Raw genomic sequence first — 26,496 nt, 5'->3', positions numbered from 1 at the left:
AGAAGCCTCTGGCAGCAACACTTTTATTTCACTCCAAAACTGCTTCAACAAGGAAGAGTTACAAAGTCCCCCAACAAACAGGAGGGGAACTGGCTTGAACCAGAGGCAGGAGAGGGAAACCAATGCAAGCGGCCAAAGCGCCAAGGCCCAGCTCTGCCCCAATTCGAACTGGAGGCTTTCTTCATGGCCTTCAGGCTCCAAGGGCTGCAAGGACCCCTGGCTGGCTGCCCCAGGATCACAAATACTCCACTCTGAAATGCTTCCTCTGAGCTCAGGGCCTGCAAAGGTGGTTGCCTTCTAGGTGTGTTGGGCTGCAGTGACCGGCCCAGAACGCCCAGAAACACTCCCCCTCTGGCTGCCTGCCAGGCACTTGCCAGTGCATTGCGTTCCCCTCCAGAGGGAGGGAGGCAAGTGCTGATCGATGGGGGGCTGCTGCAAAAAGGGTCTGAAGAAAGAAGTGGGGTGCAGAGACTACATATTGACTGTGGCCACTGAGGTGGGCACATATTTGGGGTGGGGGTGCATCAAATATAACTGTACTCCCCCCTTTCCTTCCTGCCTCTACATCTCCTGCAGCAAGCATTTCTTGAAAGGCAACGAAGCCAGTCACACAAAGCCTTCAGGCTGCAGGCAAAGGGAGAAAGGGAGCCTCGATGACTACCTCCTCTTTCCAATGTTCCAGGGGCAGATGGCAACAGAGGCTCCCCGCTTTCCCTCAAGACCAGCCTTCTGTGCCCTGGTCCAGCAAGACAGGGTCAGCAGTGGGAAAGCTTCAGTGGGTGGGTTGGGGGCTTTGGAAAGGGGGCTCTTTCAGCCAAGGACGTTCAATCTCGTGTTTCCATCTCAGGCCAGCGTTCCAGGACATCCAGAAGGGTGGAAACGCGTGCAGTGCCAGCGAAGAAGGGAGCCGTTGCACCGTGGGGAGAACCTAAACCAACTTCTTGGCCTCAAAGAAGCTCTTGAGGTGCCTCATCTGCCAAATGCCCGTCAGGATGAGGATGACCGTCTGGGCGATGGACCACCACAGCACCCGCTGGTTGGTGCTCTCGCTGGTCATGCGGAACCTCTCCTCCCGGTACTGCAAAGCAGATGGCCACAGGGGGGGGGAGGGGTCAGAGGGCAGCCGCCAGTCTTTCCCCGCAGGACGGTCAGCCCCCCAGCAGCCCCTTCTGACGACCACTTTTGCTGCAGCCACAGCAGGCACAGGTTGGGTCCTGTGAGCCTCACCAACCCCAGTCCCACCGCATGGGCCCCAGAGGTGTCTCTGTGTGTGAGCTGCGTGTCTGGCAAGTGCCCCCCCGCCAGGGCCATCTCTGCCAGCGGACGGAGGGGGCGCCTTTGCCCTGCAGGAGCCTTCCCCTGCCCTGCCCCAGGGGGCCCTCACCCTCTGGTAGTTCTGCTCCTTCTGGATCTGCTCCACTTGGTCCAGGAGCTGCCTGGCCCTCAGCTGCAGCTCTGTCAGCTTGTCCTTGGCCGCAATCTCCGGGTAGTTGTTGGCGTGCTCCCCGACCTGGATGTCCAGGTGGACCCTCTGTCCGGAAAGAAGGCCCTCCGTGGGTCAGCAGTGCTGAGGGCTGGCCTGGCAGCCTCCCCCCACAAGGCCCCTTCCCCTTCTTCCTTCGTGCCCTGCCCTGCCCTTCCTCACCAGCTTCCCTCCGGCGAAGAGGGCCATGCGGGTGGAGTTGGAGTGCAGGCAGATCTGGTGCTCGCCCGGCGTGTGCGAGGTGAAGGTGAAGCGCCCCTCGGAGCCATATTGCCTGGAGAGGACCACCTGCCCAGAGGAAAAGAGGGATGAGGAGAAGGGCGAAGGGGGCGGGCCCCCGACCCGTCCTCCCTGGCCCCGCCCCGCTCTTCCAGGCCCCGCCCTCGGCCCACCTTCCCATCCGGGTCCTTGACCTCCACCAGCATACCCAGCCCCGGCGTCGAAGGCAGGAAGGCCTCCGAGTGCTTGTCCCACAGCTGCGTTCGGTAGTTGCCTGGAAGAAGGGGAAGGGAAAGCCCAAGTCAGAGAGAGAGAGAGAGAGCCTGGCCCCGCCCCCGTCCCGCGCATGCGCACCGATGACCATGGTCTCGTCAGGGATCTCCTCGATGAAGCAGCGCTTCTCGGTCTCGCCGATGTGGAAGTAGAGCCCCAGCGCCCCGCGCCCCGACAGCAGCAGCAGCGCCGCCGCCGCCGCCAGCAACGCCAGCGCCGACACCGCTCTCTCCGCCGCCATGGACGCCTCTGCAGCCGCTGCTATCGCGCATGCGCGGCCCTGGGTGGCCCGACCCGGAAGGGGAGCCCCGCGCCTGCGCAGTGGTCCTCCGCGCAAGAGCGCCGCCGGCCCTGCGGTGTGTGCGCCTGAGTGGGCTCTGCCTCCCAGGCAACGGCCCCAGCGCCCGCCTTCCCCAAATGTCCTCCTCCTCGCCCTCCTTTGGGCAGAGGCGGCTCCTGCTCCTTGCTCCGAGCCACCGGAGCCTGCCTTTCCCCCGCCCTCCTTCCCCAGACAGAGCATGGCTGCGGAGGAGGCGGGAGATTGCGCCGCCCGCGCCTTGCGCAAGGGACTCCTGCTCGGGCCCATAAGTAGCCCCGCCGCCGCCCGGGAGCCCCACTGGCAGCCAGTCCTTGGGGCCGGGGCCATGGGCGACGCCGAGGAGGAGGAGGAGCTGGAGCTGCCCGGTGCTGCTGCTGCTGCTGGTAGGACAGAGAGGAGGGCGCGGAGGGGCCCTGGCGGCAGGCCCTCCGGCCTCTCGGCTGGGTCCGTCCCCTGCGCTGCCGCCTCCTCCTCCTGCTCGGCCCTTTCCCACTGGGCTCCGAGGGGCTCCGAGCCCAGGGAAGGAGCGGGACCCGGCTCTTGGCTCTTCTCGGCCGAGGAGCGAGGAAGGGCGCTGCTTTGGGCGCTGCCTGTGGCTTCCTCTTCCTTTCCTGAATAGGAGCTTTGCTGTCATTTCAGGGAAACTTGCTTTCAGCCTTCAGTGTCGCAACACAAATTGCGGCACAATGGAGAGTTAGCGGAACCTTGGAGCCTTGCACAACCTTGTGGCCTCCTGGTCACTGACAGCGCCTGACAGGGGCATGCGTCCCTGATGCGTAGAGGCCCCTCGCCCAGAGCCTCTGGCCATGTCCCCCCGGGGCTACATCCTGCTCTCTCTCCTTTCTCTTCTCTCTCCAGAGGAAGCGGAGGCCGTGGCCCAGGTGGCCGTCTTCAAGTCCCGGTAAGTGTCCTGGGAGGCCTCTCCCAGCCCCAGGCAGCCAAAGGCCACGGAGCCAGACGGACGGAGCAACAGTGGAAGCAGCCAGTGGCTTCCCAGGAGGCAGAACCATTCCAGGCGCTGCTTTGAACCTTCGGGCAGCTGTCCAGACGGCCGCTGAATCCTGGATGCTCCACCCTCTGCCTGCCATGGGAGCCCAAGCATGCCTGGCTCCTGACAGCAGGGAGGCCCTGCCCTCATCCTGCCCCCTTTGTGGGGCTGGAGGGCTGAGAGGCCACTGCTTTCCCCCTGCAATCAGCTCCATCTTCTGTTTTGGAAGTGAGAGCTGGGGCTGGTGCCCTTGGGATCAGAAGGGAGCGATCTGAGGATTTCCCTCTCAAAGTCACACTTTGGTGTTTCAGGATCTGGGATGTCAACCAGAAATCCCTTTACCTACAGGACAATCAGCTGGTGGCCGGATACCTGCAAGGCCCCAATTCTGCACTTGAAGGTCAGTCGCCACTCAGGACTTTGCTTTCCTGAAGCTGATCAGCGCAGATGATGGGAAGAGAGTTCTCCCCATCGGTTGGCTGGCTGGCTGCAGTCTGGTCAGGAAGGCACCTGGCCTCTTCCTACTCGAGAACCCAGGAGCAGAGATTTCTCAGGGGGGATTTGCATCTCTCTTGACCCTTTTGCCTGAGCATAGCCCTTGAGACCCTTGTGGCTGCCACAGAGTGCACATGGGGAGCACTGGGGGCTTCTGTCCACAGCGGTGTTCCTACCCAAGGCAGTGTGGGGTAGTGGTTAATGCTGGTCCAGATCTCCCCCTCAAAAACTAAGCTCTTTGGCTGAATCCAGAATCAACTGCCAACTCTCAGCCTCACCTACCCCACAGGGCTGTTCTTGAGAGGCTGACATGGGAGGTGGGGGGGTATAATAATAATAATAATAGAATACAACAGAGGGCATAATAGACGGTTCCCTGCCCTCAGGCTTACAATCTAAAAAGACAGAACACAAAAGGAGAAGGGAATGGTGAAGGGGAGAGGGGATCAGGTCCAGCGTTCTTCTCTCCCTCTGAGACCAAGGCAGATGGACTGGAGGGAGGGCTCTGTTTCTTAATCAAAGAATTGATGACAAAATGTTCTGCCCTTGAGCTCAAAGGAGGAAGAGAGGGGCCCAAATGTGGTAAAATGAACAAGTAAGCCCAGAATGCTCATGGGATGCTGGTGTTACATCTCTCTCTCTCTCTCTCCTGTTTCCTACTCCCAGAGAAGATTTACTGGGTTCACAACCATGCCTTTGACCATGAGAAATTCCCTGTCATCTTGAGTATCCAGCATGGGCAGCAGTGCCTGGCCTGCTCCCCAGGCGCCTGGCCTGCCTTGCAGCTGGAGGTAAGCCAGGGCAAGAAGGCATGTTCTTCAACCTCACCCATGGCTTGTGTCTGACACCGCAGCACAAGAGGGTCTGCCTAGAAGGGGTGTGTGCAGATGCATGGGGGTTGATTCGGAGCATGTTTGTCACTTGCCAGTCAGTCCTGTGCTGGGTTGCAGTCCCCACCCTGCAGCAGCTGCACCCAGCACTGTGTGGAAAGGGAAAGGAATGGAAGCCGCTGCCTTGTCGGGCATCTTTCTCCTCACACCTGCAAAGGACATAGCTCACAAGTTTCTGAGTAGGTGAAGAACAAAAGTTGAAAGGCTTCTGCAGGAGTGTTACATCAGCAGTTTCCACTGGGTGGCAAAATTAGCTCTGAATTCAGTTGCATCTTCCACTGTGACCTGAGTGAGACACTTAACACACAAGTTAATAGGAGCAAGGAGACACATGGCAGGATTTTCCAGATGCACAAAAGGCTCCTCCAGCAAAGAATCACCAAGATTCATGGCTGGGGGTAGATCTGGCACACTGGCATGAGAAAGGATTGGCATCCCCTTCTCAAGGTGCCAGGCAATGCCACTGAGAGACGCACCGGTCCCCTTGTCCATCACTCAGGAAGCAGAACTGCCGACAACCCCTTTGCCTCCTGGACAGAGGAGACCCCTTGGAGGGGGAGGTCTTCCTTCTTGAAAGAAGGAGCCTGGCCCAGTGTGCCAGGGCAGCCATCCTTCCCCCTGCCCTGTCTGTTGCTGCTGCAGCAGCAGTAGTGGTGGTGGGGTGAGGGTGCAGGTGCTTCCTGAACCAGTGGCTCAGGCCCTGGGTTCCTTGCCCAGCTTCTCCTCCTTGACAGTGGGGCATCAATGGTCAAGCCTGCTGGCCATCATCTCTCCGCTTCCCCCATCCCCTTTGGGTGCCTCCCCACTAACCATCCACTCTTCTGTGCTTCAGAGTATCAACATCACAGACCTGCACAGAGACAGCCATGAGGCGTCCGCCCGCTTCACTTTCTTCCTCTCCAGCAGAGATGGGATCTGGCAGTTTGAGTCGGCTGCCCACCCAGGCTGGTTCCTCTGCACCTCTGCCAAGACCAGCGAGCCCCTTGGCCTCACCCGGGACCCTGGACCCTCCCATGTGGTGGACTTCTACTTCCAGCCTTGCTGAGTCTCCTTTCCCACCCCCAGAGCACATCCATACCCAGGCTCCCAATTCCACACCCAGGACTGCAGAGCTTGCTACCTCTACATACACCGCACACACCAGTACTCAGCCCTGGCTTTGATCACCCCTTGGAAGTTGCATTTCTCTCCAGGTCCAGATGGCTGCGACAGCCAGGAATCCATATGGGCTCCAGGGTGGCACTGCCACCCATGGCTGACATTTCTGGTGCTGCCCAGGCATCACTCCTCCACAGTAAGCTAAAAGCAAGGCCCAGCACACTTTCCAGGATCTGGGCCCTCCCTGGTTCCTGCTGGTAGAGTGAGAAGAGGAGGGAAGGGCCTTTGCCATGGCGCCATGTATATGTATATGATGCCTTATTTACACCATGTATTTTAATAAATCAGCCACATCATCCTGGTGGCATTTGACATTGACCTTGTTTGCTGCTTTTACTGTACAGAGTTGTATTCTACTTTTAAGTATTGCACTGTTTTGACTTTAATCTTTGTTTTTTGTTTAAATTGCACTGCTTTTCATTGAGTTTCTTACCCTTGAAATGTTACTCATCCAAGGGGAATATAACGCATATTAAGAGAGTAATAACGTGAGTGGGGCACTATTGCTCTTCACTGGACTTGCCCTGTCTGCCTGCTTTTCTTTTGGCTGAATCTTTCCAAGGCTGATTGGACTGGGCTCTGCTGCTCTCAGGCAAATGATGGTTTGTGTCTTTTACTAAAGTCCCTTACTAAACATGAGTAAAATCTTAAGCAAAAGGAAAATGCTGCATTTTGAGAGAGGGGGTCCTGGCAAGGACTGCAGAGGGCTTCCCAGCCCCCCTCCCTTGCTGCCAGGGGCAGCTCAAGGCCTCTCCCCAAAAGCAGGGGAGGAAGGGAGGGAATCAGCCAACATCCCCATGGGATTCAGGCTGGAGGGAGGGAGGGAGGGAGGTTGGTCAGAAAGGCTGCCGCTCTGCCCTCCAGCCCCAGTTGGGGAGGATGGGTTTGTGCTCAGGGGCTTCAGCAGCAATGCTTTGTGGGAGGCAAATCCTGCCAGCCTTGCTGAGGCAGGAGAAAGCGGCAGGGACAAGGGCAGGACCCGCACGGGATGCCAAGGACCGGCCCTATGGGAAGAAAGGATGGTCCTCTGGCAGAGACGGCCTTGGCCCCAAGGAGCCCAGCTGAAGGGGGCTGCAGCCCCCTCTCTCTGCCTGGCCCTTGCAGGCTGCCCCTGGCAGGAAGGATGGAGGACACGGTTGACATGCCCTTGGGGCTCCAGGCAGGTTACGGTTCAACAACTGAAAGGCAAGGAATACGAAGAAAGAATGCAAAGGCAGGAGGAATATGCCGAAGCCTTTCTAGAAGAGGAAGCAAAGCCTGTCGCCCAAAAAGAGGAAGAGGCCAGAGTTGCGCCAGGGCTGTGGCTTCCTGTTCGGAGGAGAAGCGGCGATGCAGCGGCAGGCGGCCCCAGGGGAGGCAGGCCAGGGCCCCGTCCTTCTGGCCTTCGAGGAGGCTGCTCTGGCGGTTGCCCCTTCCGCGGAGGCCGGCCTGGTAGGCTTCCCTTCCACCGCCTGAAGGCAGCCTCTTTGCAGCTGAGGAGCCAGGCCCTGGGGCCCGAGGAGGAGGAGGAGGAGGAAGGGGCTCCGCAGGCAGGGGCCTTGCTGGGGGTGGCGAGCACCCAGCCCCCGTCGCAGGCCCCAGCAGCCCCCGCCCAATCGGAGGCCAGGCAAGACCCCCGCCCCGCGAGGGCCCCACTCCAGGGCCCTTCCCTTGGCCCCTGGGGAGCCCGAGGGCCCCCTTTTCCCTCCCTCCCTCCCTCCCTCGTCGTTGGGGCCTCCTCCATCTCCCGGGCCCTTCCCCTCCTTCCTGGTCCCAAGGGCGGCCGGAGGAGGCTGCGAGGGAGGGCTCTTCCCTTCAGGCTGGAAGGAAGGAAGGAAGGAAGGAAGGACCCCTGCCCCCGGCCAGGAAGGGGAAGAGCTGCTTCCGCCGGGGAGCTTCCGCTTCCGCGTCTTCCGCTTCCGCCCGTGTCCGGTGAGGAGGAGGAGGCTCCCGGGGGGTCTTCCCCGGAGGCCCCCGCAGAGGAGGCCCTTGGAGGCAGGCCCCGGGGGACGGAGGGAGGGTGGCCCCGCTCTTTGTGGGGGGCTTCCGGGAGGAAGGAGCCCGTCCAAGGGGCCCGCCAGGCCCCGACAGCCGTGCTTCCAGGGTCCATGGGTCAGGCCTGCTGGCTCCCGGGGGGCGGGGGGCTTCGGAGGGCAGCCAAGAGGGGCACAGCCCCCGCCCAGCGGCTGTGCAGCTCATGGAGGACGGAGGACGGCCGGGGCAGGGCCGGGTGGGCAGAGTGGCAGCCTTCGCCAGTTTGCCCATGCCAGTGGGAGCCACGCGGAGCTCTTTGGCCCCTTCCTTCCTTCCTTCCTTCCTTCCTTCCTTCCTTCCTTCCTTCCTTGCTGTTGTGGGGGCATTTCCCTCTGCCCTCCTGGGCCTCCCTGGGAAGACGTAGGCATAGCACCGCAGCCTTCCACCCTTTGCCTGCTGCTGCCATGTGTGTCTTTTGAAACACATCCTGACATTCAGGAGTTCCCAGGAATCCTGTGACATGGACCCCTTGCTTCCCTTCGGTGTTTGCCCCTTTGTTGCCAGTAGGCAGGGTTTTTGCTGTGTGGCATCCAGAGAGTGGCTGAGGCTCTCAGGAGCCCCACAGTGCCACTGCAGGGCATGGGAAGTGCCCCTGGCCGCCTACCTGCCTGGCATCTCTCCGGGAGCATAAGTGGAGAAGGGGCTGGGGCCACCTGTGTGACCCGGCTGCCCCTTCGGGCCCAGCCCCGTGTGGCGTGAGCGCAGTGGGAGGACGCCAGCAGGGCAGGTGGGCGAGTGGCTTCCTGACTAGCCTTCCGTTAAACGCTAACCCCTGTGTTTGCCTTTGTGTTTTCTCTTCCAGGGTAAGCAGGAGGGCCACGCAATGCACCTTCTTCCTCAGCCAGAACCTAGAGCTCAGCTGGACTTTGGAAGCTTCCATGTTGAAGCTTAACATGGAGCACTCAGACCCCAGCTGTGATTCTGGCCTCAGGGACATCTTGGCCAGTTACGGAGGAGGAGAGCTGGGCTGCAGTGCCGAAGGCTCTGTGGGAGTAAGGCAGGACCCCCTCGCCCCCCCCAATGGCGCCCCAGCCGAAGCCATGCCCCCCCCTCTCATCTTGTGCCCAGAAGACCTCGATTTCTGGCTGGGAGGGTGGGAGGACATGCAGAGCAGGCAAGGCTTTGCCCGGTCAGATCAGAACCATGCCAAGGAGTCCATCCCCGAAGGTGCTGCTCCTCCTCTTCCAGGGGGTTTAGATATCTGCGCTGAGGAGCTGCCCAGGGAAGGTGGCCTGCTCCCTGGGGGCCCCAAGAGGTGGGAGAGGGGCCTGGGTGATGCCACGCAGGCTCTCTTCCAGGCCAGTATCTGTCAGGCCCAGATGTGCGTCCTGGACCTCCAGGGAGAGATCGACAGGAAGGAGACAGGTCCTCCAAAGAGTTTTCCCCTGCATCCTACCCAGAAGGTGCTGGGGCTGCCCTGGGTGCAGGATTCAGCTTTCTCCCATGAGCCTGTGCTCCTGGACAGAGACAGTGGGGAAGAGGAAGGAGAGGAGGAGGAGGAGAGCTTTGGGAGGCAGGAGGAAGAGGAAGGCTTGTCTGAGGAGGAGGAAGAAGAGGAGATGGAAGGCCTGTTCTACGACAACCCCCTCTTCCAGGAGAGTCCTGGCCCTGCAAGAAGCACCAGCTTCGAAGAACCAGCCCTGGGAGACCAGCAAGCAGGACGGCCTCTGAGCCTCAGAGATGGGACCCACAGCAACAGCCTCTTCCCCAAGGACCAGGGTGACGACGTGGTTTGCCAGGTGACTGTGTCAAAGAACCCTCCAGCCAGTGATCCTCACCCTGCAGGCGCCCCCAACCCTTTCCTGAGCAACCTGCCCCAGTACCGGTCCCTGTCCCCGCTGGTGATCACAGAAGGAGAGCTGGATGTTTCCCAGGAGGAAGAGGAAGGAGAGCAGGGCCTCAAGGTGAGGGAGCAGCAGAGTCGCCTGATGGTTGCAGAGGAGCCGATGGCTCAGCCTGGCATCCGCAGCCTTCAGAGAGCAGGGTTGGCTCAGCTTCACATGGGCAGCTGTCCTTCCCTCTGCCTAGCGGTGGAAAGGCAGGCTGCCCCTCTGGGGTGGAGGGCAGGGGGTTAAAGCAGTGTCCTCACCCACCTCTGCCTTTCTGCAGTTCCAGGCCCAGGAATGCTTCCCAGCCCAGCCAGCTCACAGTGTTTCTGAGAACCCCGATGCAGGTGAGTCCTGCCTCCAGGGGGGCTGCTGTGGCCAGGGGTGTGGAGGCTGTGTGTGCCCCCTGACCATTTCTTTGGGAACATAGCATTCTTCCTGGGTGGCCAGGGGTGCGTGGAAGCATTCAGGTGAAGTGCTTCCATGTGGGGAGGGAATGCCAAGATACTCCTCCACCCAGAAGGCATGGGGAGGTACCAGGCCTGTCTCTCCCTCTCATTTCCTCCCTAGGTGCTGATCCACCCGCCCAAGGCCTTCTTTTCTCCACCTGCAGCAGTTCCCTGATGTCAGCACTGCTGCAGGAGGCTCCCGAGTGCCACACCACCCAGCAGCCCCCTCCATCTCCCAGAGAATACGGACAGACAGTTCCCCATAGCTCCCCAGTGCCCTCAGCCCTTGTGGAATGGGGCCCCTGGCGCAAGAAGTCTGAGCCCCGCGACTCATTCTGTGGCTGCCAGTCACCCTCCTACGCATGGGCGAAGGCACTTGGGGGAACTTCCTGTCTGCGGGAGGGAGCCTGTGCGCATGATCTGCACCCTGCTTCGCTCAGCGGCCCTGGGAGGAACTTGGAGGAAGACTCCGTGGAGGGGTTTGTGGTGGCTGAGTTGCCCGCTGGGGCAGCTGAGGGAGGTGGCAGAGAGAAAGAGGAGAAGGAGGAAGATCCAGCTGCCCAACAACAGAAGTAAGTTTGCTCTGTATGGGGGGGCCCTGCGGCCACTTCTCCTCCCTCCCTCTCCCACAACGTCCTCCTGCTGTGGCTGAGGGCTGAGCTAAAGGCCTGAGGAGGAAGGCGGTGAGGGTGGGGGAGGCGGTGGCAGCAGCGGCGGCTTCCTGTGTGCAGCTTAGGCCTTTTCGGTGAGCCTCCCCCTGGCCCCCAGCATGTGTCATGCTTGTTGCACATGGCCTCCTGGCATCTCTTAGTGTCTCCAGGGTCTTTTAGACCTCAAGGGAAGAAGGGTGTTCCTCAGATTCAGGGCAGCCAGCAGGACTCAGACCCTCCCCTGTCCCCATAGTGAGAGGCTATTGGCTGATCTCTCATCATCAGCAGCTATCCTCTTCTATGGTGTTGCTCAGGGGGTCCTTCTGACTCCACATCAGTTGGCAGTGTTGGAAAAAGCAAAAAACCCCAAACAGCTTCATTTATATACCTATTCATACTGAAATAACAGTTTCTAAGCAGTTTACAGTTGTAAGCTAATTGACCACAACAATCTGGGTACTCATTTTAGCCACCTCCTTGGAAAGATGCAAGCCTGAGTCGAGCTGGAGCCCTTTTGCTGGTATTGAACTCGCAACCTTATGGTTTTGAGTCAGTGGCTGCAGTACAGGCATTTAACCATTGTGCCACAAGGGAAGAGGTGGCTTTTCCCATAGGCGATCTGCCCAGCTGGGCTTCCTGACTGGACACCTGGCCATCCATTCTGACCTATCTCTCACGGCAGAGACTGCCTCACAGCATTCTTGTAGCTGCCAAGTAGCTCTCCGTATGGCCTGAAGCTCAGCTGTGGCTGATGGGGCAGGCTCAGGAGGACCGACTGCCTGGTGAAACCGAAGCAGATGGGTCCCTTGGGTGCTCCAGACTGGGGGCAAAAGGGAAAAGGAGAGGCTCAGGGTCACCTGACCCATAAGGGTCATCCCATCAGGCAAGGTTGGTCAGCAGCTCTGGGGTTGCCAGGTGTCCAGGGCCAGGAGCCAGGCTAGCAAGTCAGCTAGCAGGTGAGTCAAAGAGGAAGCCTCTGAGCCCCTCCTCAAAAGGGGAGAGTGGCCAAGCAGCAGCACCCAGTGTGTGTGTGTGTGTGAGAGAGCATGCAGTCTTTGCCCCCATGCCCTCTCTGGGCCCCCCATCACTGAAGTGGGGGGGTGGGGGTCCATGCTGCAGGGGCGGGAAGAAGAAAATGAGTCTCCCTCAGCCCCCCATTCCTGGCACATAGCCACCTGCCGGCTGTCCCTGCCCCAGTTCTGCAAAGGGAGCTCAACACGGGCTGAAAGAGGGCAGAGGAAGTTGGCCTAGGGTGGCTTTTGGGGGATTCGTACCCATTACCCTCTCCCTGGCCTAAAGGGACTGTCATGCTGGGACCACCCCTTTTGCAATGCATTTTCTGAGTTCCTCCTTTTTCCCTCTGCCCCGTAGCTGCCCCCAAGGCCTCTCTGGAAATCCTGGGCACATGGCGCTGGACCTCGGCACCAAGGAGCAAGCTCAACCTGAGGGGAGTCCACTCTTTGCTAACGGCACATCTGGGGACCAGGCAGCTGCCCTGCGTCTAGCTACCCGCCTCTACCACCTGGATGGCTTCAAGAGGTCTCAGGTGGCTGCCTTCCTTCGGAAGAAGTATGACTGGGGGGAAGGTCTGATGGGACCCTCACCCTGCACATAGTCCATCCCCTTTCCTGCACCCCTGTGACTTTGTGTTTGCCCACAGCAATGAGTTCAGCCAAATGGTGGCTGAAGCCTACCTCTCCTTCTTCCACTTCCGGGGACAGGCGCTGGATCAGGCTCTCAGGTAGGCAGGGATCCCCATTGCATGCAGTGATTGCGGGAAAGGCTGCTGTATCTTTGGGTAGTGGAACAAAACATGCGGTTGCTTGGGGGCGGGGAGATGTCCAAGATAGACAGTAGATAGTGGAGGGCATCTCCTGACCCCCTTGTTGGTCAACTTTCCTGAGAGAACTAAAGTGTCCGTCAGACACCCCCTCCCCACCCTCCCATATGCCTCCTTGGTGGCAGTTGCTACAGAGCCCTGTTTCCCAAAGGGCTATGGAAGTGCTTCGTCTTCTCCCATGACCCTAGCCTCCCCTCCTTGGGGTGTCCTAGGTTGATGGGGTGCCTTCCTGCATCTGCCCCATGGGCTCTCTGTGGTGTCAGAGAGTGCGAGACCCCGGTGGAGAAGAGCCAGGCAGGTGTGTGTGGGTTGGTGGGCCTCTCCCTCCCTTCCTTTCTCTCAAGAGCTCCCTCCTTCCCCCCCCCCCCCCAGGTCATTCTTGAAGGCATTTGTGCTCACGGGGGAGACCCAGGAGCGCGAGCGGATCCTCCAGCATTTCTCCCAGCGCTATCACAGCTGCAATCCGGAGGCCTTTCTCAGCCCAGGTAAGTGGCGCCCCAAGGACTGTGGAAAGGGGGCTTCCCCACCACACCTTTTGGAGATGGAGGTCACCTTTAGGGTGGGCAGGTGTGGGAGAGGTATGGCGGACAGGGTTCTTCAGGGCAGTGGGGAAGGCCTGGGAGGAGCTGGTGGCATCGGCCTCGTGGTCCTGGGGGTGGGGTAGGGGTGAGGCAGGGGTCTCCACAATTTCTTTCAGTGCTTTGGCCTCCTCCATCCTCCACAGACGCTGTGCACACCCTCACCTGTGCCCTCATGCTTCTCAACACTGACTTGCATGGGCAGGTAAGGCCCTGCAGGAGGGGGCTGGTCCAGGCTGGGCCCTGGGGGTCTCCCATGTGGCTTGAGGGGTGGGTGCGGAGCTGAAGCTTGGGCCTTGGAGTGGGGCTGGTGGGGAAAAAGAAGGGGGGCCTGGGGGCTGCCCAGTGACCATGTTCATGCTGGTGCCGCCATCTCCCTTCCCCGCTCGTATCTCCTCTCCACTGAAGATCCTGGGTTTGCCTGCAGAGGAAGGGGGTGCATAGCCTGTGCAGGGGTTGTTGATGCCTGAAAAAGTTTCCTCCTCCTTCTCTTCCCCCTTCCTCCTCCTGGCCTGTGCGAGAGAAGAAGGTTGGCCGGAGCATGTCCTGCCAGGCCTTCCTCAGCAACCTGGATGGCCTGAATGATGGGCAGAACTTCCCCAAAGAGCTTGTGAAGGTACCTGAGAGCAGCGGTGGTTGAAAGGGGGCAAAGGGGAGGCTCCCTTGGGTTGCGCTTTCCAGCAGGAAGCAAGCTGTTGCTTTCTCCTTTTTTGCAAGGGCGAAATAGACTCAGCTGTGGGGCCAGGGGCATTGAGGAAAGAAGGTTCTTCCCCCCACCCCCCAAGTTTTCCAGGGTTGGATGCTGGATGCTGTTCTGAGGGGAGGGGAGCTAGTGGGGAGGGAGCCAGCCTGGGAAGGCCCAGACGTGTGTGTGTGTGTGTGGGGGGTCTACAGGGGTATGCTGATCTCTCTCATCCTCCCTTCTCTCCCATTCTCCCTTTCCCCCAAATTCTCTTGTTCTCCCTAGGGCCTGTATCACTCCATCCGCCAGGAGAAGCTGCAGTGGGCTGTGTAAGTCACATGGCTGCTGGGAGGGGGGTGCTGCACAGTTCTCAGGAGGTTCCTTAGCCTTGGGGGTGTGAGGGGCACACAGCCTGTGTGTCCACATGGACTGAGTCAGGGAGGGTCCTAAATGTCCCAGCAAGGGCGCATAAGCTGCTTCTTTAAACCCCACCCACCCCCAAACTCCTGGGTCAAGGACTGTGGGGCTGAGAGAACTCAAAAAGGGATGGAGATATCTTTGGGTGGCACTTTCCGGAGTGGCCTTACTTCTGAACAGGCACAGAGACGGCTGAGCCCACAGGTGCCGCTTGGCATCCAGAAGGTCACTGGAGGCCCATATGATTCTGGCTTCCATCTCCCATGTTTTTCTTGCCAACCAACAAGGCCCCGCTCTTTTCTGCAGGGATGAGGAAGAGGCTTCCAGCACCCCCACAAGGACCCAGCCCCCTTATGCCTCTAGCCAGAAAAAGAGCAACCCCTTCCTGACGCTGTTGCATGATTCAGGCACTCAGACATACCGCCAGGGCCTGCTTGCCCGCAAGGTCCACGCCGAGGCAGATGGGAAAAAGAGTGAGTGGCTGCATGAGGGGTGGGTGGGGAGAGGTGGGCATACAGCCTGGCTTGGCTTGGCCAGTGCTCAGCTCCTGGCCCACGTGGGGCTGCGGGTAGTGGTTGACTCTCTTGCTCCATGTGTGGGTTGCCCCTTGTAGGGAGCAGAGGGGGCAGGAAAACGGTCCAAGCCTATCTGTATCAGAGCCCCCCTCCTAAACTCCCAGGTGTGTGGGGAGGGGCTGAGGGCACCCGGCCAGTCTGACCCTCCCTGCCCCATTTCCCTCCACAGCACCCTGGGGCAGGAGAGGCTGGAAGAGTTTCCACACTGTCCTGAAAGGGACTGTGCTCTATTTCTTTAAGGTAAGTGCGGGGGGGGGGGGGGGAGGGGAGCCCCAGAAAGCCCTGAACTTCTGAGGGGGGCTGAAGAGACTCTGATCCCATCTCCTTCTGGCAAAGCAAGGGGGAAGGATGAGATGCTGGTGGGGCCCCCTGTCTTTTTTTGGAGCCCAGGACCTTCAACCCTGTGCCTTGGTGGCCTCAGACCAGTGCTCACTTTGTCCTGGGGCCTGTGGTGTGCCACCAGCACCACCTGCCCTCTCTTGCCTGCCCTGGTACGTCAGCTTTGTGTGAGAGAGAGAGCCCATTCCCTTTGGTTTGCATCTGTTGTGCGCCCCCCTTCCAGGATGAGAACTGGACAGAGGCCTTGGAAGAGCCTGTTGGGGTGCTCCATGCCCTGGCAGAGCGGGCCAGCAAATACACCAAGCGGCCCCACGTCTTCCGGCTGCAGACAGCTGACTGGAGCATCTTCCTCTTCCAAGCCCAGTGAGTCAGTGCAGGCCTCCGGTGGCCTTCAGCATCCTATTCCTCTTGGCTGGGCATCAGTGATGTGGGGGTCAAACTTCCCTTGCCCCACTTCACTCTGCCCTTTCTCCTCTTGGCTCTGCTTGGGGGGGGGGGGCAGTGGAACTACCTGGGGAAAGCAGGACTGCAATTTAGAGGGGGGATTTGCCTGATGGGGTCCCTCTGCCTTTCCCCAGAACTGCGGAGGAGATGAGCTCATGGATTTCCCACATCAACCTGGTGGCTGCCATGTTTTCCTCGCCACCCTTCCCAGAAGCCGTGGGCTCCCAGCGGAAATTCACTCGGCCCATCCTGCCAACAGCACCCTGCAAGAACTCTCTGGTGAGACCATTGGGGGCCACTGTCATGAGGGTGTTCCTGGCTCTCTGAAGAAGGTTAGGGGTAGGAGGAGATGAGGGGAAAGACCAGCCCCTGGTGAGGTCTGAACCCATCTTCCCCTTCCTTCAAGTGTGTTGCATCAAGGTAATGGTGGTTTCCTCTTCCTCACCTTTCTTCCTCTTCCTAACTTTCTTCTCCCTTTGCTCTTAGTTATTATTGCTAACTTTATTTATGACCCATCAGTCCACTGTATGTGGCCCTATGTGCCGCCACAGCAGTGGGAAAGGTTTGCTCCCAGGCTGTGTGGCTGCCCTGAGGGTCCCTGGTGTGTGTGTCCATGAGGCTGCTGTGCTCTTGGTGGTGAGGGGGCTTTGGGTTGCCTGCAGAGGCCAGGTCCTGACCACATTCTCTTTGCCCTGGAAGGAGGACCAGTACCAGGCCCACGAGGGTTACATGGACAAGGCCTCTGATGATCTCCAGGAGCTCCAGCGAAACCTCCCGGATAAGCGCAGCCGTGGTCAGGACCTGGAGGAGTACCAGCTCAGGAAGGAGTACTTGCTGTATGAGGTAGGCTGGGAACCTGGGGAGAGTGGCCTCTCTGCCCTCGGTCATTTCCCTCAGATGGAGGCGAGTGAGGGCAGAGTTTGAAGCCTTCAGTTGGCTAGTTGGTTCTGGGCCCTAGGTAGGCAAATATGGGGGATCCAGACTTCAGAAAACGTTGTTGGTGAGGGATTCTCCCCAAAGCCTTTCTTTTCATGCAGAATTATGGATGTTTTGTTCATGACGTTTGCTGTCGGCACAGCATTACCCTGTTTCTCAGTTCTCCCCCTCTTGCTCCTACTTCTAGCAAAGCGAGCTGTTTATTTTTGTTATAGCGCCAGCCCTGTGCTATAGGCCAGGCTGTCCCCGCTGAGCCAGTGACACTTTCCTTCCTTTTGTGTTTGTTGTGCAGAAGCGCCGGTACGAGGCTTATGTGCGGCTGCTGGAGGTGAAGCTCAGCTGTGCTGGCACCGCCATGTCAGAGGACCCGGACCAGTGGGCTGCTCACCTGAGGGAGGCAGCGGAGGCAGGCAGCTGCCCTGGCCTGCAGAAGTCCTACTCTAGCCCCTCCCTGAATGTGGAGGGCCCCCCCACAGCCCCCACTGGGGTCAAGGTAAAACGGAACATCTCAGAGCGCCGGACGGTTCGCAAGATCATCACCAGGCGCAACAAGCACTTGCTGTGACCGGACCCCCCCTCCCAACACCCATTGTCCCAAAGCTGAACCAGGAGTGTTTGCTCTCCGCGGGCCTTCAGATTAGGAAAGGGACTGGGAGTGGAGTGGGAAGACGTTGCATTTGCGGCCTTTGGGCATGAGGGGCAGCACAGCTTGGAAGTCCAGTGGCCCAAGTGCATCACTGAGCGCTGGACCAGCCAGAGCCAAGCCCCTGACATCCGTCCCCACAGATGGGCCCCTCAGGGCTGGCCTCTCGCTTTGCCTTGCCAAGACTGCCAAGACTCAGGGAAAGTGTCCTGCTGCTGGGATCTCTGTGCAATAAACAGGACTGATGGACTGAAGTCAGTCTGAATCTTGAGGACTCTGCTTGGCTGGCACTGGGCCCCCATCCTGAACCCCTGGGGAGGGGGCCATGCCTTTCTACCTGCCAGGCTCCATGGACAGGCACTGCCCCTTTCTTTGGCCCTGGGCTGGGAAGCTAGTTTCAAGGTCCAGAGGGCAGCCCAAAAGGCCAAGGGCTAGCTGCGGCTGGCCGGTTTCTTAGGAGAGATGCCTCCTGGGCGATGGGAGCAGCCTGGACATACCCTTCCAGAAACAGGGGAAGTGGCAAAGAGATGCCTCCTGCCCCCCCCCCCCCCTGGGGACTGCCTTGACTGGAGGGGCTGCTTCTTTCTGCTGCACCTGCTTCCTCTGAGCCCACCAGGAAAAGCTGTGGCCCGTAGGATTCTATGGGAGGCTCTGCATGGAAGGGGCAGCCCTGCCTGGCCAGGAAGAGAGAGGCTTTTCTCCGCAGGAGTATTGTTGGGAGCCCTGGCCTCCCAGATCCACGCACCCTACAGAGACTAAGGTGGCTCTGTTGGCAGGGTGCGTTCAGGGGAGATGATTTTCCCTCTGGGGCTGAGGGATGTGACCTTGGTCTCCCAGAGCCTGGGCCAGGGACTAACACAGCGCCTATTATTCCATGCAGCATCATAGAAACCTGGAGTCGGAAGGGACCCAAGGGCCACCCTGCCTTCCCCTGAGGCTGAGAGGGAGTGACCCCGGACTCTCCGAGTCTCACAGGCAGACCTCCTGGCAAGAACTAAGGGGAGGGGGGGCTTGCCCTGACCCCTTGCCCTCCCTCCCTCCTTCCCTGCCTCCATTGCTCCCCAGAGAGAAAGCCCCCCCCCCCGGCCTGGGCCTCTGGAGCATAAAGGACAAAGACGCCCCTCTGCCCTCTGGGGGGGGGGCTGTTGGGGAGGAGGCCAGGGATGCAGAGGCAGAGCCATCCCCTTGGAAGGCCTTTAGGAAAAGATTTATGCCCAGAGCGCCCCCCCCCCCCCCCGCAGAGAGGCTGGATTCTCATTTCATTTTTGTTTATTTTTAAGTTACTTAATATAGCATTCCGTTTTGTTCCTGCTTTTGTTTTTATTTGGTTGGGTGGCGCTTATTTCCCCTCCTCGCCCAGCTGTGGCCCAAAGAGAGGCAGAGGAGGCCCATTCGGACAAAGGAGCCTGCTGCCAGCCTTTCTCACGCAGGACTCAATGGGCGGGAAAGGCCGAAGAGGCTGCCATGTTGCGCCGCGGCCACGAGGGGGCGCACCAGGGCAGGGAGGAGCAAGGACGGCCTTGCAGCCATTGGAACGGACCTCCCTCGGAGATGCCTAGGCTGCAGCTCCCGCGCGCCCTCCGGTGTCTCCACTGCGGCATGACACCAGGAGGAGAAAGGAAATGGCGGCTGTTTTTTGAACGCGAGGTGATTGGCTGCCTATCTCTGAGGGGTTTGGCCTCATTCCCTTCACCTGTCCCTTCCTGTGCTCTGATTGGCTGCCTGTTCCTGGAGGGGGTTAGTCTCATCCTCTTTACTATCTGTTCCTGCCCTCTGATTGGATGTCTATTTCTGAGGGGGTTTGGCCTCACTCCCTTCAACTGGCCCTTCCTGCTCTCTGATTGGCCCTCACAGGGATTCCTAGAACATCTCCATGTCGACGTTCTAACTATATGCTCTCGGAGAACCGGCCCTCTACGTGTCGTTTCCTAGAAAGTCTCCTGCTTACTCTTTAGCCATCTGCGACTCTATGGTATCCCCTCTAAGACGAACTCCGAGCCCGTCGCCATGGAGACGCTCTAGCCCTTCACGACTCTGTGGTAGGCCCTCTGAAATGAACTCCTAGATCGTCGCCTTGGTTGACGTCATAGAGATGACGCCCTAGCTCGTCGCCATGGAGACGCTCTAGGCCTGCGGGACTCTGCGGTAGGCCCTCTGAGACGAACTCCTAGACCGCCGGCCATCTGGGACTCTATGGTAGCCCGTCTGAGACGACCTCCTAGATCGTCGCCATGGAGACGCTCTAGCTCTGCGGGACTCTATGTTTGGCGCCATCGAGATGACGTCGTAGCTCGTCCCCCATGGGGCGCCTCGGAGGGCCGGCCCTTTCAGCCCTAGGAGCTCCCGCTCGCCCTCCTGTGTCCACTCTGAAGCATGGCAGCCTGAAGGAATCCAAGGCGACTTTTCCAAAGGAAGGCAATGGCGGCCTGGCCTTTAATTCTTCTGTTTATTATAGCTGGCTTATTTGATGGCATTTTTCATTCCTAAAGACCTTGGATCCTCAGCATTTTTTATTTAAAATCATTTTTTATTTCTATCTCAGGTTTCGCTTTGTTTTCATTCTTAGCTGTTTTATATTTTGTTTTTGTTCTTCTTTGATGTATTTTTCCGTTTTATTTTTATTTGTTTCGAAATCAGTTTTCATTGATATTCCATTCCGTTTTATAATTTTACAGTAATTTAAAAACCAGGCCTTTGAGAGTCATCGACATTTAACTGAAAGAGAAGAAAAATTAAAGAGATGAACAACTAAAGAAAATGTAAAAATGCCACACATTAGAAACAACAACATGTAATTAATAAATAAAATACGCTAAATAAATAAAGACAAGACAAGACAAGACAAGAAAACTGGGGAACCGGGGGGCTTTCATTTCCTTTCTTCGTTGTCATATATAATATAATATCTATATAATATACATGAGTCTATATATATATATATATATAGAGAGAGAGAGAGAGAGAGAGAGAGAGAGAGAGAGAGAGTGTAGATATGTATTTGTGTATTTAAGTATGCATGCGTAGATATGTATGTATGTGTGTGTATATAGATATACATGTATATGTATATTATAGTATGTATGTGTGTGTATATTTCTATGCATGTGTATATAGATACATGTGTGTTTATATATATATGTGTGTGTGTGTATGCATATAGATGTGTGTGTGTCTATATATATACATGTGTATGTTTGTGTATAGATATAGATATGTGTATATATAGATACGTATGTGTGCATATAGATATATATGTTTGTATTTGTGTATGTGTGTGTATATAGATACTGTACTTGTAAAATGTGGGCTAGACAAGGTAACTGTTACATGGATCTGTAATTGGTTGACTGGCCGAAGCCAAAGGATGGTCAGCCATGGCTCTTTTTCACCCTGGAGGGAAGTGACCAGTGGGGTGTCCAGTGGGGCTCTGTCCTGGGGCCAGTGCTATTCAACATCTTTATCAATGACTTGGAGGACAAAATTGGGGGAATACTTATCAAATTTGCAGATGACACCAAATTAGGAGGAATAGCTAATACTCCAGAGGATAGGATCAAAATTCAAAATGACCTGAACAGACTAGAAAGCTCGGCCAAAGCTAACAAAATGAAATTCAACACAGAGAAATGTAAGGTACTGCACTTAGAGCGGAAAAATGAAATGCACAGATATAGGATGGAGGACATCTGGCTGAATGAAACTACATCTGAAAGGGATCTAGGAGTCCAAGTAGACCGTAAGTTGAACATGAGTCAACAGTGCAATGCAGCAGCTAAAAAGGCCAATGCAATTTTAGGCTGCATCAGTAGAAGTATAGTGTCCAGAACAAGGGAAGTAATAGTGCCACTCTATTCTGCTCTGGTCAGGCCCCACCTGGAATAATATTGTGTCCAGTTCTGGGCACCACAATTCAAGAAGGACATTGAGAAACTGGAGCCATGTGTCCAAAGGAGGGCGACTAAAATGGTGAAAGGTCTGGAAACCATGAAGCCCTATGAGGAACAATTCAGGGAGCTGGGGATGTTTAGCCTGGAGAAAAGAAGATTAAGAGGTGATATTAGAGCCCTGTTTAAGTATTTGAAGGGATGTCATATTGAGGAGGGAGCAAGCTTGTTTTCTGCTGCTCCAGAGACTAGGACCCGGAGCAATGGATGCAAGCTCCAGGAAAAGAGATTCCAGCTCAACATTAGGAGGAACTTCCTGAGAGTAAGGGCTGTTTGACAGTGGAACACACTCCTTCCTCGGAGAGTAGTGGAGTCTCCCTCCTTGGAGGTCTTTAAGCAGAGGCTGGATGGCCATCTGTCAATGGGGATGCTTTGATTGTGATTTCCTGCATGGCAGAAGGGAGTTGGACTGGATCAGGGCCCTTGCGGTCTCTTCCAACTCTGTGATTCTATGATTCTACGTGTTTGTGTATCTAGATGGGCTGAACACTTCCAAAGCCTCTTTAGTGCCAACCGAGTAGTCCAAGATTCACTTATTCAACAGATGACACAACAACCGATGAAGAAAGAATTGGACATAGCTCCCACTTTGGAAGAAACCGTTAAGGCCATACAGCAGATGAAAAACGGCAAGACTGCCGGGATTGATGGAATTCCACCTGAAGCCTGGAAACATGGAGGTCATGCACTCCATGCTAAACTCCACGCACTCCTTGTGAGTTGCTGGGAAAAAGGCGAACTGCCATCAGATCTCCGAGACGCAGTCATCACCACCCTGTACAAGAAACAAGGAGCAAAATCGGATTGCTCGAACTACCGAGGTCTAACACTGCTCTCCATTGCTGGAAAAATCCTCGCAAGGATACTGCTGAACAGATTAGTTCCTGCCATTGCAGAAGAACTTCTTCCTGAAAGCCAATGTGGCTTCAGAGCTAATAGGAGCACTACAGACAAGGTATTTGCCCTCAGACGACTGCAAGAGAAATTTAGAGAGCAGAACAAAGGACTCTATGTAACATTTGTTTACCTCACCAAAGCCTTCGAGACTGTGAGTAGAAAAGGTCTGTGGCAGATCCTGGAACGACTAGGATGCCCCCCCAAATTCCTCCAAATGATCATCCTGCTACATGAAGGCCAGCAAGGTCAAGTCAGATATGGCGATGCTCTCTGGGAGCCCTTTCTAATCACTAATGGTTTAAAACTAGGTTGTGTTCTTGCCCCGACTTTATTTACAATCTTCTTCAGCATGATGCTCCAAAGGGCTACTGCAGATCTCAAAGAAGAAGATGGCATTTATATACGCTACCGTACTGATGGTAGCCTGTTTAACTTAAGCCGCCTGAGGGCCCGCACTAAGACTCTAAACTATCTAGTCCGTGAGCTGCTTTTTGCTGACGATGCTGCCCTCGTTGCCCATACGGAAGCAGCTCTGCAGCGCCTCACATCTTGTTTTGCAACAGCTGCAGAGCTCTTTGGGCTGGAAGTCAGTCTGAAGAAAACGGAAGTTCTCTACCAGCCTCACCTCAGGAAGAACGCTACCATCCCCACATCACTGTAGGCACATCTGTGCTTAAGTCCGTCCAGCAGTTCACCTACCTGGGAAACATCATCTCCTCAGATGCCAAGATTGATAAAGAGATCGATCACAGACTGGTAAAGGCATATAGCGCATTCGGAAGGCTTCACAAAAGAGTCTGGAGTAACGAACACTTGAGGCGAAGCACAAAAATCAGTGTGTATAGAGTCATTGTACTGTCTATTCTCCTCTATGGGTCTGAAACATGGCTCACCTATCGCCATCACCTACGACTCCTTGAACGCTTTCATCAGCGCTGTTTACACACAATTCTAAATATACACTGGACTGACTATGTGACAAATGTTGCTGTCCTCGAGCAAGCAGGGATCACCAGCATTGAGGCCATGCTATTGAGGACGCAGCTGCGCTGGGCAGGACACATTTATAGGATGAAGGACCATCACCTCCCCAAAATAGTATTCTACGGTGAACTTGCCATGGGTCAAGAGTGTAAGAGGGGCGCCCCAAAGAAGAGATACAAGGACTCCCTGAAACAACATCTCAGGCTTGGCCAGATAGATCACCAACAATGATCCTCCCTGGCCTCGCATCGGGAGGCATGGAGACGCACTATCCATGACGCTGCAGCCTTCTTCGAAAGCTCACGCTGAACGAGCCTCAAAGAGAAACGACAACGCAGAAAGAACCACAACCGGAAACATCACCCAAGGAGACTTTCTGTTGTGCTTTCTGCAACCGGACCTGCTTATCCCGAATTGGCCTTTTTAGTCACCAACGCGCTGCTTGTACAAAGCGAGGGATCATGAGTCCTTCCTGAATCTTCGTTCACGAAGCAAAGCCAGAGAGAGAGAGAGTATCTATATATAAATGTGTGTGTGTGTATATTCATATGCGTGTGTGTAATATATATATATATATATATATATATATATATATATATATTGTGTGTATTTGTGTATACATGTGTAGATATATACAGTGGACCCTTGTTATACACTGGGGTTTGGTTCCTAGATCCCCCGTGTAGAACACAATCCGTGGATGCTCAAGTCCCATTAAATACAATGACAAAATACAAAATGGTGTCACTTATAAAACATGGAAAAATCAAGGTTTAATATTTGAAATGTACACTGTTTCGGGACATTTTCAAACTGTGGATGCTTGAATCCGAGTATAAAAAAATCCGTGTATAAGAGGGGCCGACTGTATGTATGTTTGTGTATATAGATATATATGTGTGTATATGTTTGTATAGATATGTATGTGTGTGTAGTCACTGGGACCGCAAGAGCAGATCATATAACCCCAGTATTAAAAGCCCTTCACTTGCTGCCAAATAGCCCTACATGGCTTGGGCCCGAGTTACTTAATTGTACAAATTACAATATAATTTATATTGAATGTGTATAATAATAATAATAATAAAAACAATAATAACAACAACAACAATAATAAATCTTTATTTTTATACCGCTTTTCCTTGGAGTGAGTGTGTCTGTGTGTGTGTGTATATATATACATAATATATAAATATTATATATAAATATTACATTTATTATATATATTATATATTATATATATATTATATATATAATACATAAAATATAAATATTTGATAATATATTATCAATGATATAAATATATAAATATTATATAATATGTATACATGTATATTCATATTTATATTATTGTGTCATTTAATTTTTCCCCCTTTTAAAATATTTTTTTCATTTTTATTTCATTTTATCGTATAATTATAAGGCTGATATAAAATATAAAATATAAATATCTAAAAATTAAAATTTGTTTTATAAAGGGAAGAAATACAGTAAAATAGAAGAGAAAATTTAAAAATATATAAAACAATGCAAGTAACATTGAATTTTTAAAAAAAAATTAATATCTAATGACATAATATAAAATATAAATTAAATTTCTGAGGGTCAGGGGTCAGGGATATTAAATGTAATGTAAGGCTAGAATACAGAAAGTTGATTTAAAATCTAAATGAAATAAATGATGAAAAAAGGTTTAATTTGAAAAGAAGTATTATCATGCATGTTTTATTTTCTTTTAGTTCAGATTGTTTTTTATTTTTATGTTATTATTATTTAGTTTATTATTATGGTTTATTATGCACTTTTAAAAAACTTAAATAAAGGATAAAAATATATTTAATTAAAAAAATTAACAGGTGAAATTTAAATAAAATTAAATTAAAATTAAACAAAAATTTAAACATTCAATAAATTAAAAGATACAAAAATATAATAAATGTAAAAAATAAAAATAAAATAAAACAATGTAAAAAATAAAATGAAAAAAAGTATTTTTAAACAATTAAAGTTCCTCTTTTCTAAGCAGGTTTCTTTTTGTAAAAGCCCTCACCGGGATCGAACTGGCCTCCCAAGGCTCCAAAGGCGGAGCTTTAGCTTCATGCGCCACCGTCGGTGAAGGGGGGGGGGGGCCTTATCTCGGTCTACTTGAATTCTCTGATGTTTGTTACGTCACTGGGAGGCAGTGCCTCGTTTCTTGCTATCTATCGCCCTCCTGTGTCCGCAGTGAGGCATTGCACCCTGAAGGGAAATCACTCTGTCGAATGGAGGAACCGGGAGGATTAAGGGAAGGGGCGGCAGCCAATGGAAGTAAAGGGCTTCGCAGAGGGCCTAGGAGCTCCCCGGCGCCCCTCGGTGTCTGTACAGAGGAATGACACTTCGAAATAAAAGGATATGAAATATTAATATTAATATTAATAATAATAATAATAATAATAATAATAATATAAAATATTCAATAAATAAGTAGAAATTAAATAATGTATGAAAGCAAATACAGAAATCAAAATAAAAAATTAAACAAAATGCAAAATAAAATAAAAATAATAACTGAAATATATGTTGCACTCCAAAACTTAGTAAATAAGAATCTAAATGTTGGTCATGGCATCTAAGTAAATAATACATGAAATAAATATTGCCCCCACCGACTATAGAAATAATAAGTAAAGCAGGCACCTCCTCCAACTATGGGAGCAATAAATTAAATAAAAATTAAACCCACCACTAACTCAATATTAAAATAAATGTGACACCAACAATTTAAGCAAAGAATAAAATAAAGGTTGGCCCACCAACTAAGTAAAGAATAAATAAAATAAATGTTGCATCCACCCAGTAACTAAGCAATAAAATAAGTGCTAGACACTCAGGGAGTTAATAGTAAAATAAAAGTTATTTACTTAGTTGGTGGTTGTAGTCTCTATTATTTACCTAGTTCGTAGGTGCCATGTTTATTTTACTTATCTACATAGTTTGTGGGTGCAATTTTTTTATTGTATTTATAACTTACTTGATGGGCGTAACATTTATTTTATTTACTCTTCGGTTGCTAGAGGCCACATTTATTTTATTTATTTTTTACTTAGTCGGTGAGTGCAATTTTTTATTATTACTTACTTTGATGGTGGGCAGAACATGTACTTAATTTACATTCACTTGGTTGTTTGGTGCAACGTTTGTTTCCTTATTCAGTTACTCCGTGGTGCAACATTTGTTTTATCATATTGGTCCCCTGCAGGCCTCTGTCATTAATGGGTCTGATAAAAACATCTTTTATTGTTTTTATTGTTAATTATTATTTAATTTTTATTTTAAATTCTAATTTTATTTTATTTGTTCATTTTTGACCATCTGCAAACGGAGTAGGGCTGGAGATTAAAGAGGAATCCTTCTCAGAGGCTCAGCCTTTAAATTATAATTGTAAAATTAAATGGGGAAAAAATGAAAAAAATAA

At 53.6% G+C, this 26,496-nt stretch overlaps 3 protein-coding genes across 8 annotated transcripts in view; 2 read left to right on the top strand and 1 right to left on the bottom strand.

Annotated features, from left to right (window-relative positions):
- Positions 1–7: 7 nt before the first annotated feature.
- LOC149306607 (transmembrane emp24 domain-containing protein 4-like) lies at positions 8–2,704 on the bottom strand. The gene is made up of 5 exons (XM_089538714.1): positions 2,057–2,704; positions 1,876–1,976; positions 1,646–1,771; positions 1,385–1,531; positions 8–1,078 (listed from the first exon to the last, which is right to left on the bottom strand). The coding sequence occupies exons 1-5, from the start codon at positions 2,619–2,621 to the stop codon at positions 929–931; spliced, it is 1,089 nt and encodes a 362-aa protein (XP_089394840.1). The 5' UTR covers positions 2,622–2,704; the 3' UTR covers positions 8–928.
- Positions 2,705–2,745: 41 nt separating this feature from the next.
- On the top strand, positions 2,746–6,143 carry LOC149306606 (interleukin-1 receptor antagonist protein-like). The gene is made up of 4 exons (XM_089538716.1): positions 2,746–3,195; positions 3,594–3,682; positions 4,444–4,568; positions 5,500–6,143. Exons 1-4 carry the CDS (start codon positions 3,101–3,103, stop codon positions 5,710–5,712), a joined length of 522 nt encoding a protein of 173 aa, XP_089394842.1. The 5' UTR covers positions 2,746–3,100; the 3' UTR covers positions 5,713–6,143.
- A 785-nt stretch (positions 6,144–6,928) lies between these two features.
- Positions 6,929–26,496, top strand: part of LOC149306605 (PH and SEC7 domain-containing protein 4-like) — a 30,933-nt gene continuing 11,365 nt past the window's right edge. For 2 of the 6 annotated variants that reach the window (XR_016282355.1, XR_016282354.1), the window contains exons 1-16: positions 6,929–7,256; positions 8,641–9,742; positions 9,948–10,011; positions 10,235–10,685; positions 12,135–12,332; positions 12,424–12,504; positions 12,976–13,088; positions 13,328–13,386; positions 13,708–13,797; positions 14,149–14,192; positions 14,587–14,753; positions 15,025–15,095; positions 15,418–15,557; positions 15,773–15,917; positions 16,338–16,481; positions 16,867–17,067. Coding sequence is in view for 4 of the 6 variants with exons in the window: in XM_089538711.1 (XP_089394837.1) it covers positions 6,949–7,256; positions 8,641–9,742; positions 9,948–10,011; positions 10,235–10,685; positions 12,135–12,332; positions 12,424–12,504; positions 12,976–13,088; positions 13,328–13,386; positions 13,708–13,797; positions 14,149–14,192; positions 14,587–14,753; positions 15,025–15,095; positions 15,418–15,557; positions 15,773–15,917; positions 16,338–16,481; positions 16,867–17,067; positions 18,578–18,820 (3,621 nt within the window). In the remaining 2 variants the exon portion in view is untranslated. Of the gene's footprint in view, positions 7,257–7,878; positions 8,534–8,640; positions 9,743–9,947; positions 10,012–10,234; positions 10,686–12,134; positions 12,333–12,423; positions 12,505–12,975; positions 13,089–13,327; positions 13,387–13,707; positions 13,798–14,148; positions 14,193–14,586; positions 14,754–15,024; positions 15,096–15,417; positions 15,558–15,772; positions 15,918–16,337; positions 16,482–16,866; positions 17,472–18,577; positions 18,993–19,071; positions 20,053–26,496 lie in introns of those variants that run through there. The other 4 variants (XM_089538711.1, XM_089538709.1, XM_089538713.1 and 1 more) reach the window with 4 other exon arrangements.

The sequence above is a fragment of the Sceloporus occidentalis genome, unplaced genomic scaffold, assembly GCF_023333645.1.
Source record: "Sceloporus occidentalis isolate IW3139 unplaced genomic scaffold, rSceOcc1.0.p SCAF_9, whole genome shotgun sequence".
Classification (NCBI taxonomy): domain Eukaryota; kingdom Metazoa; phylum Chordata; class Lepidosauria; order Squamata; family Phrynosomatidae; genus Sceloporus; species Sceloporus occidentalis.
Note: the sequence above shows the minus strand (reverse complement) of the source record. Positions and strands in the feature narration are given on the sequence as shown.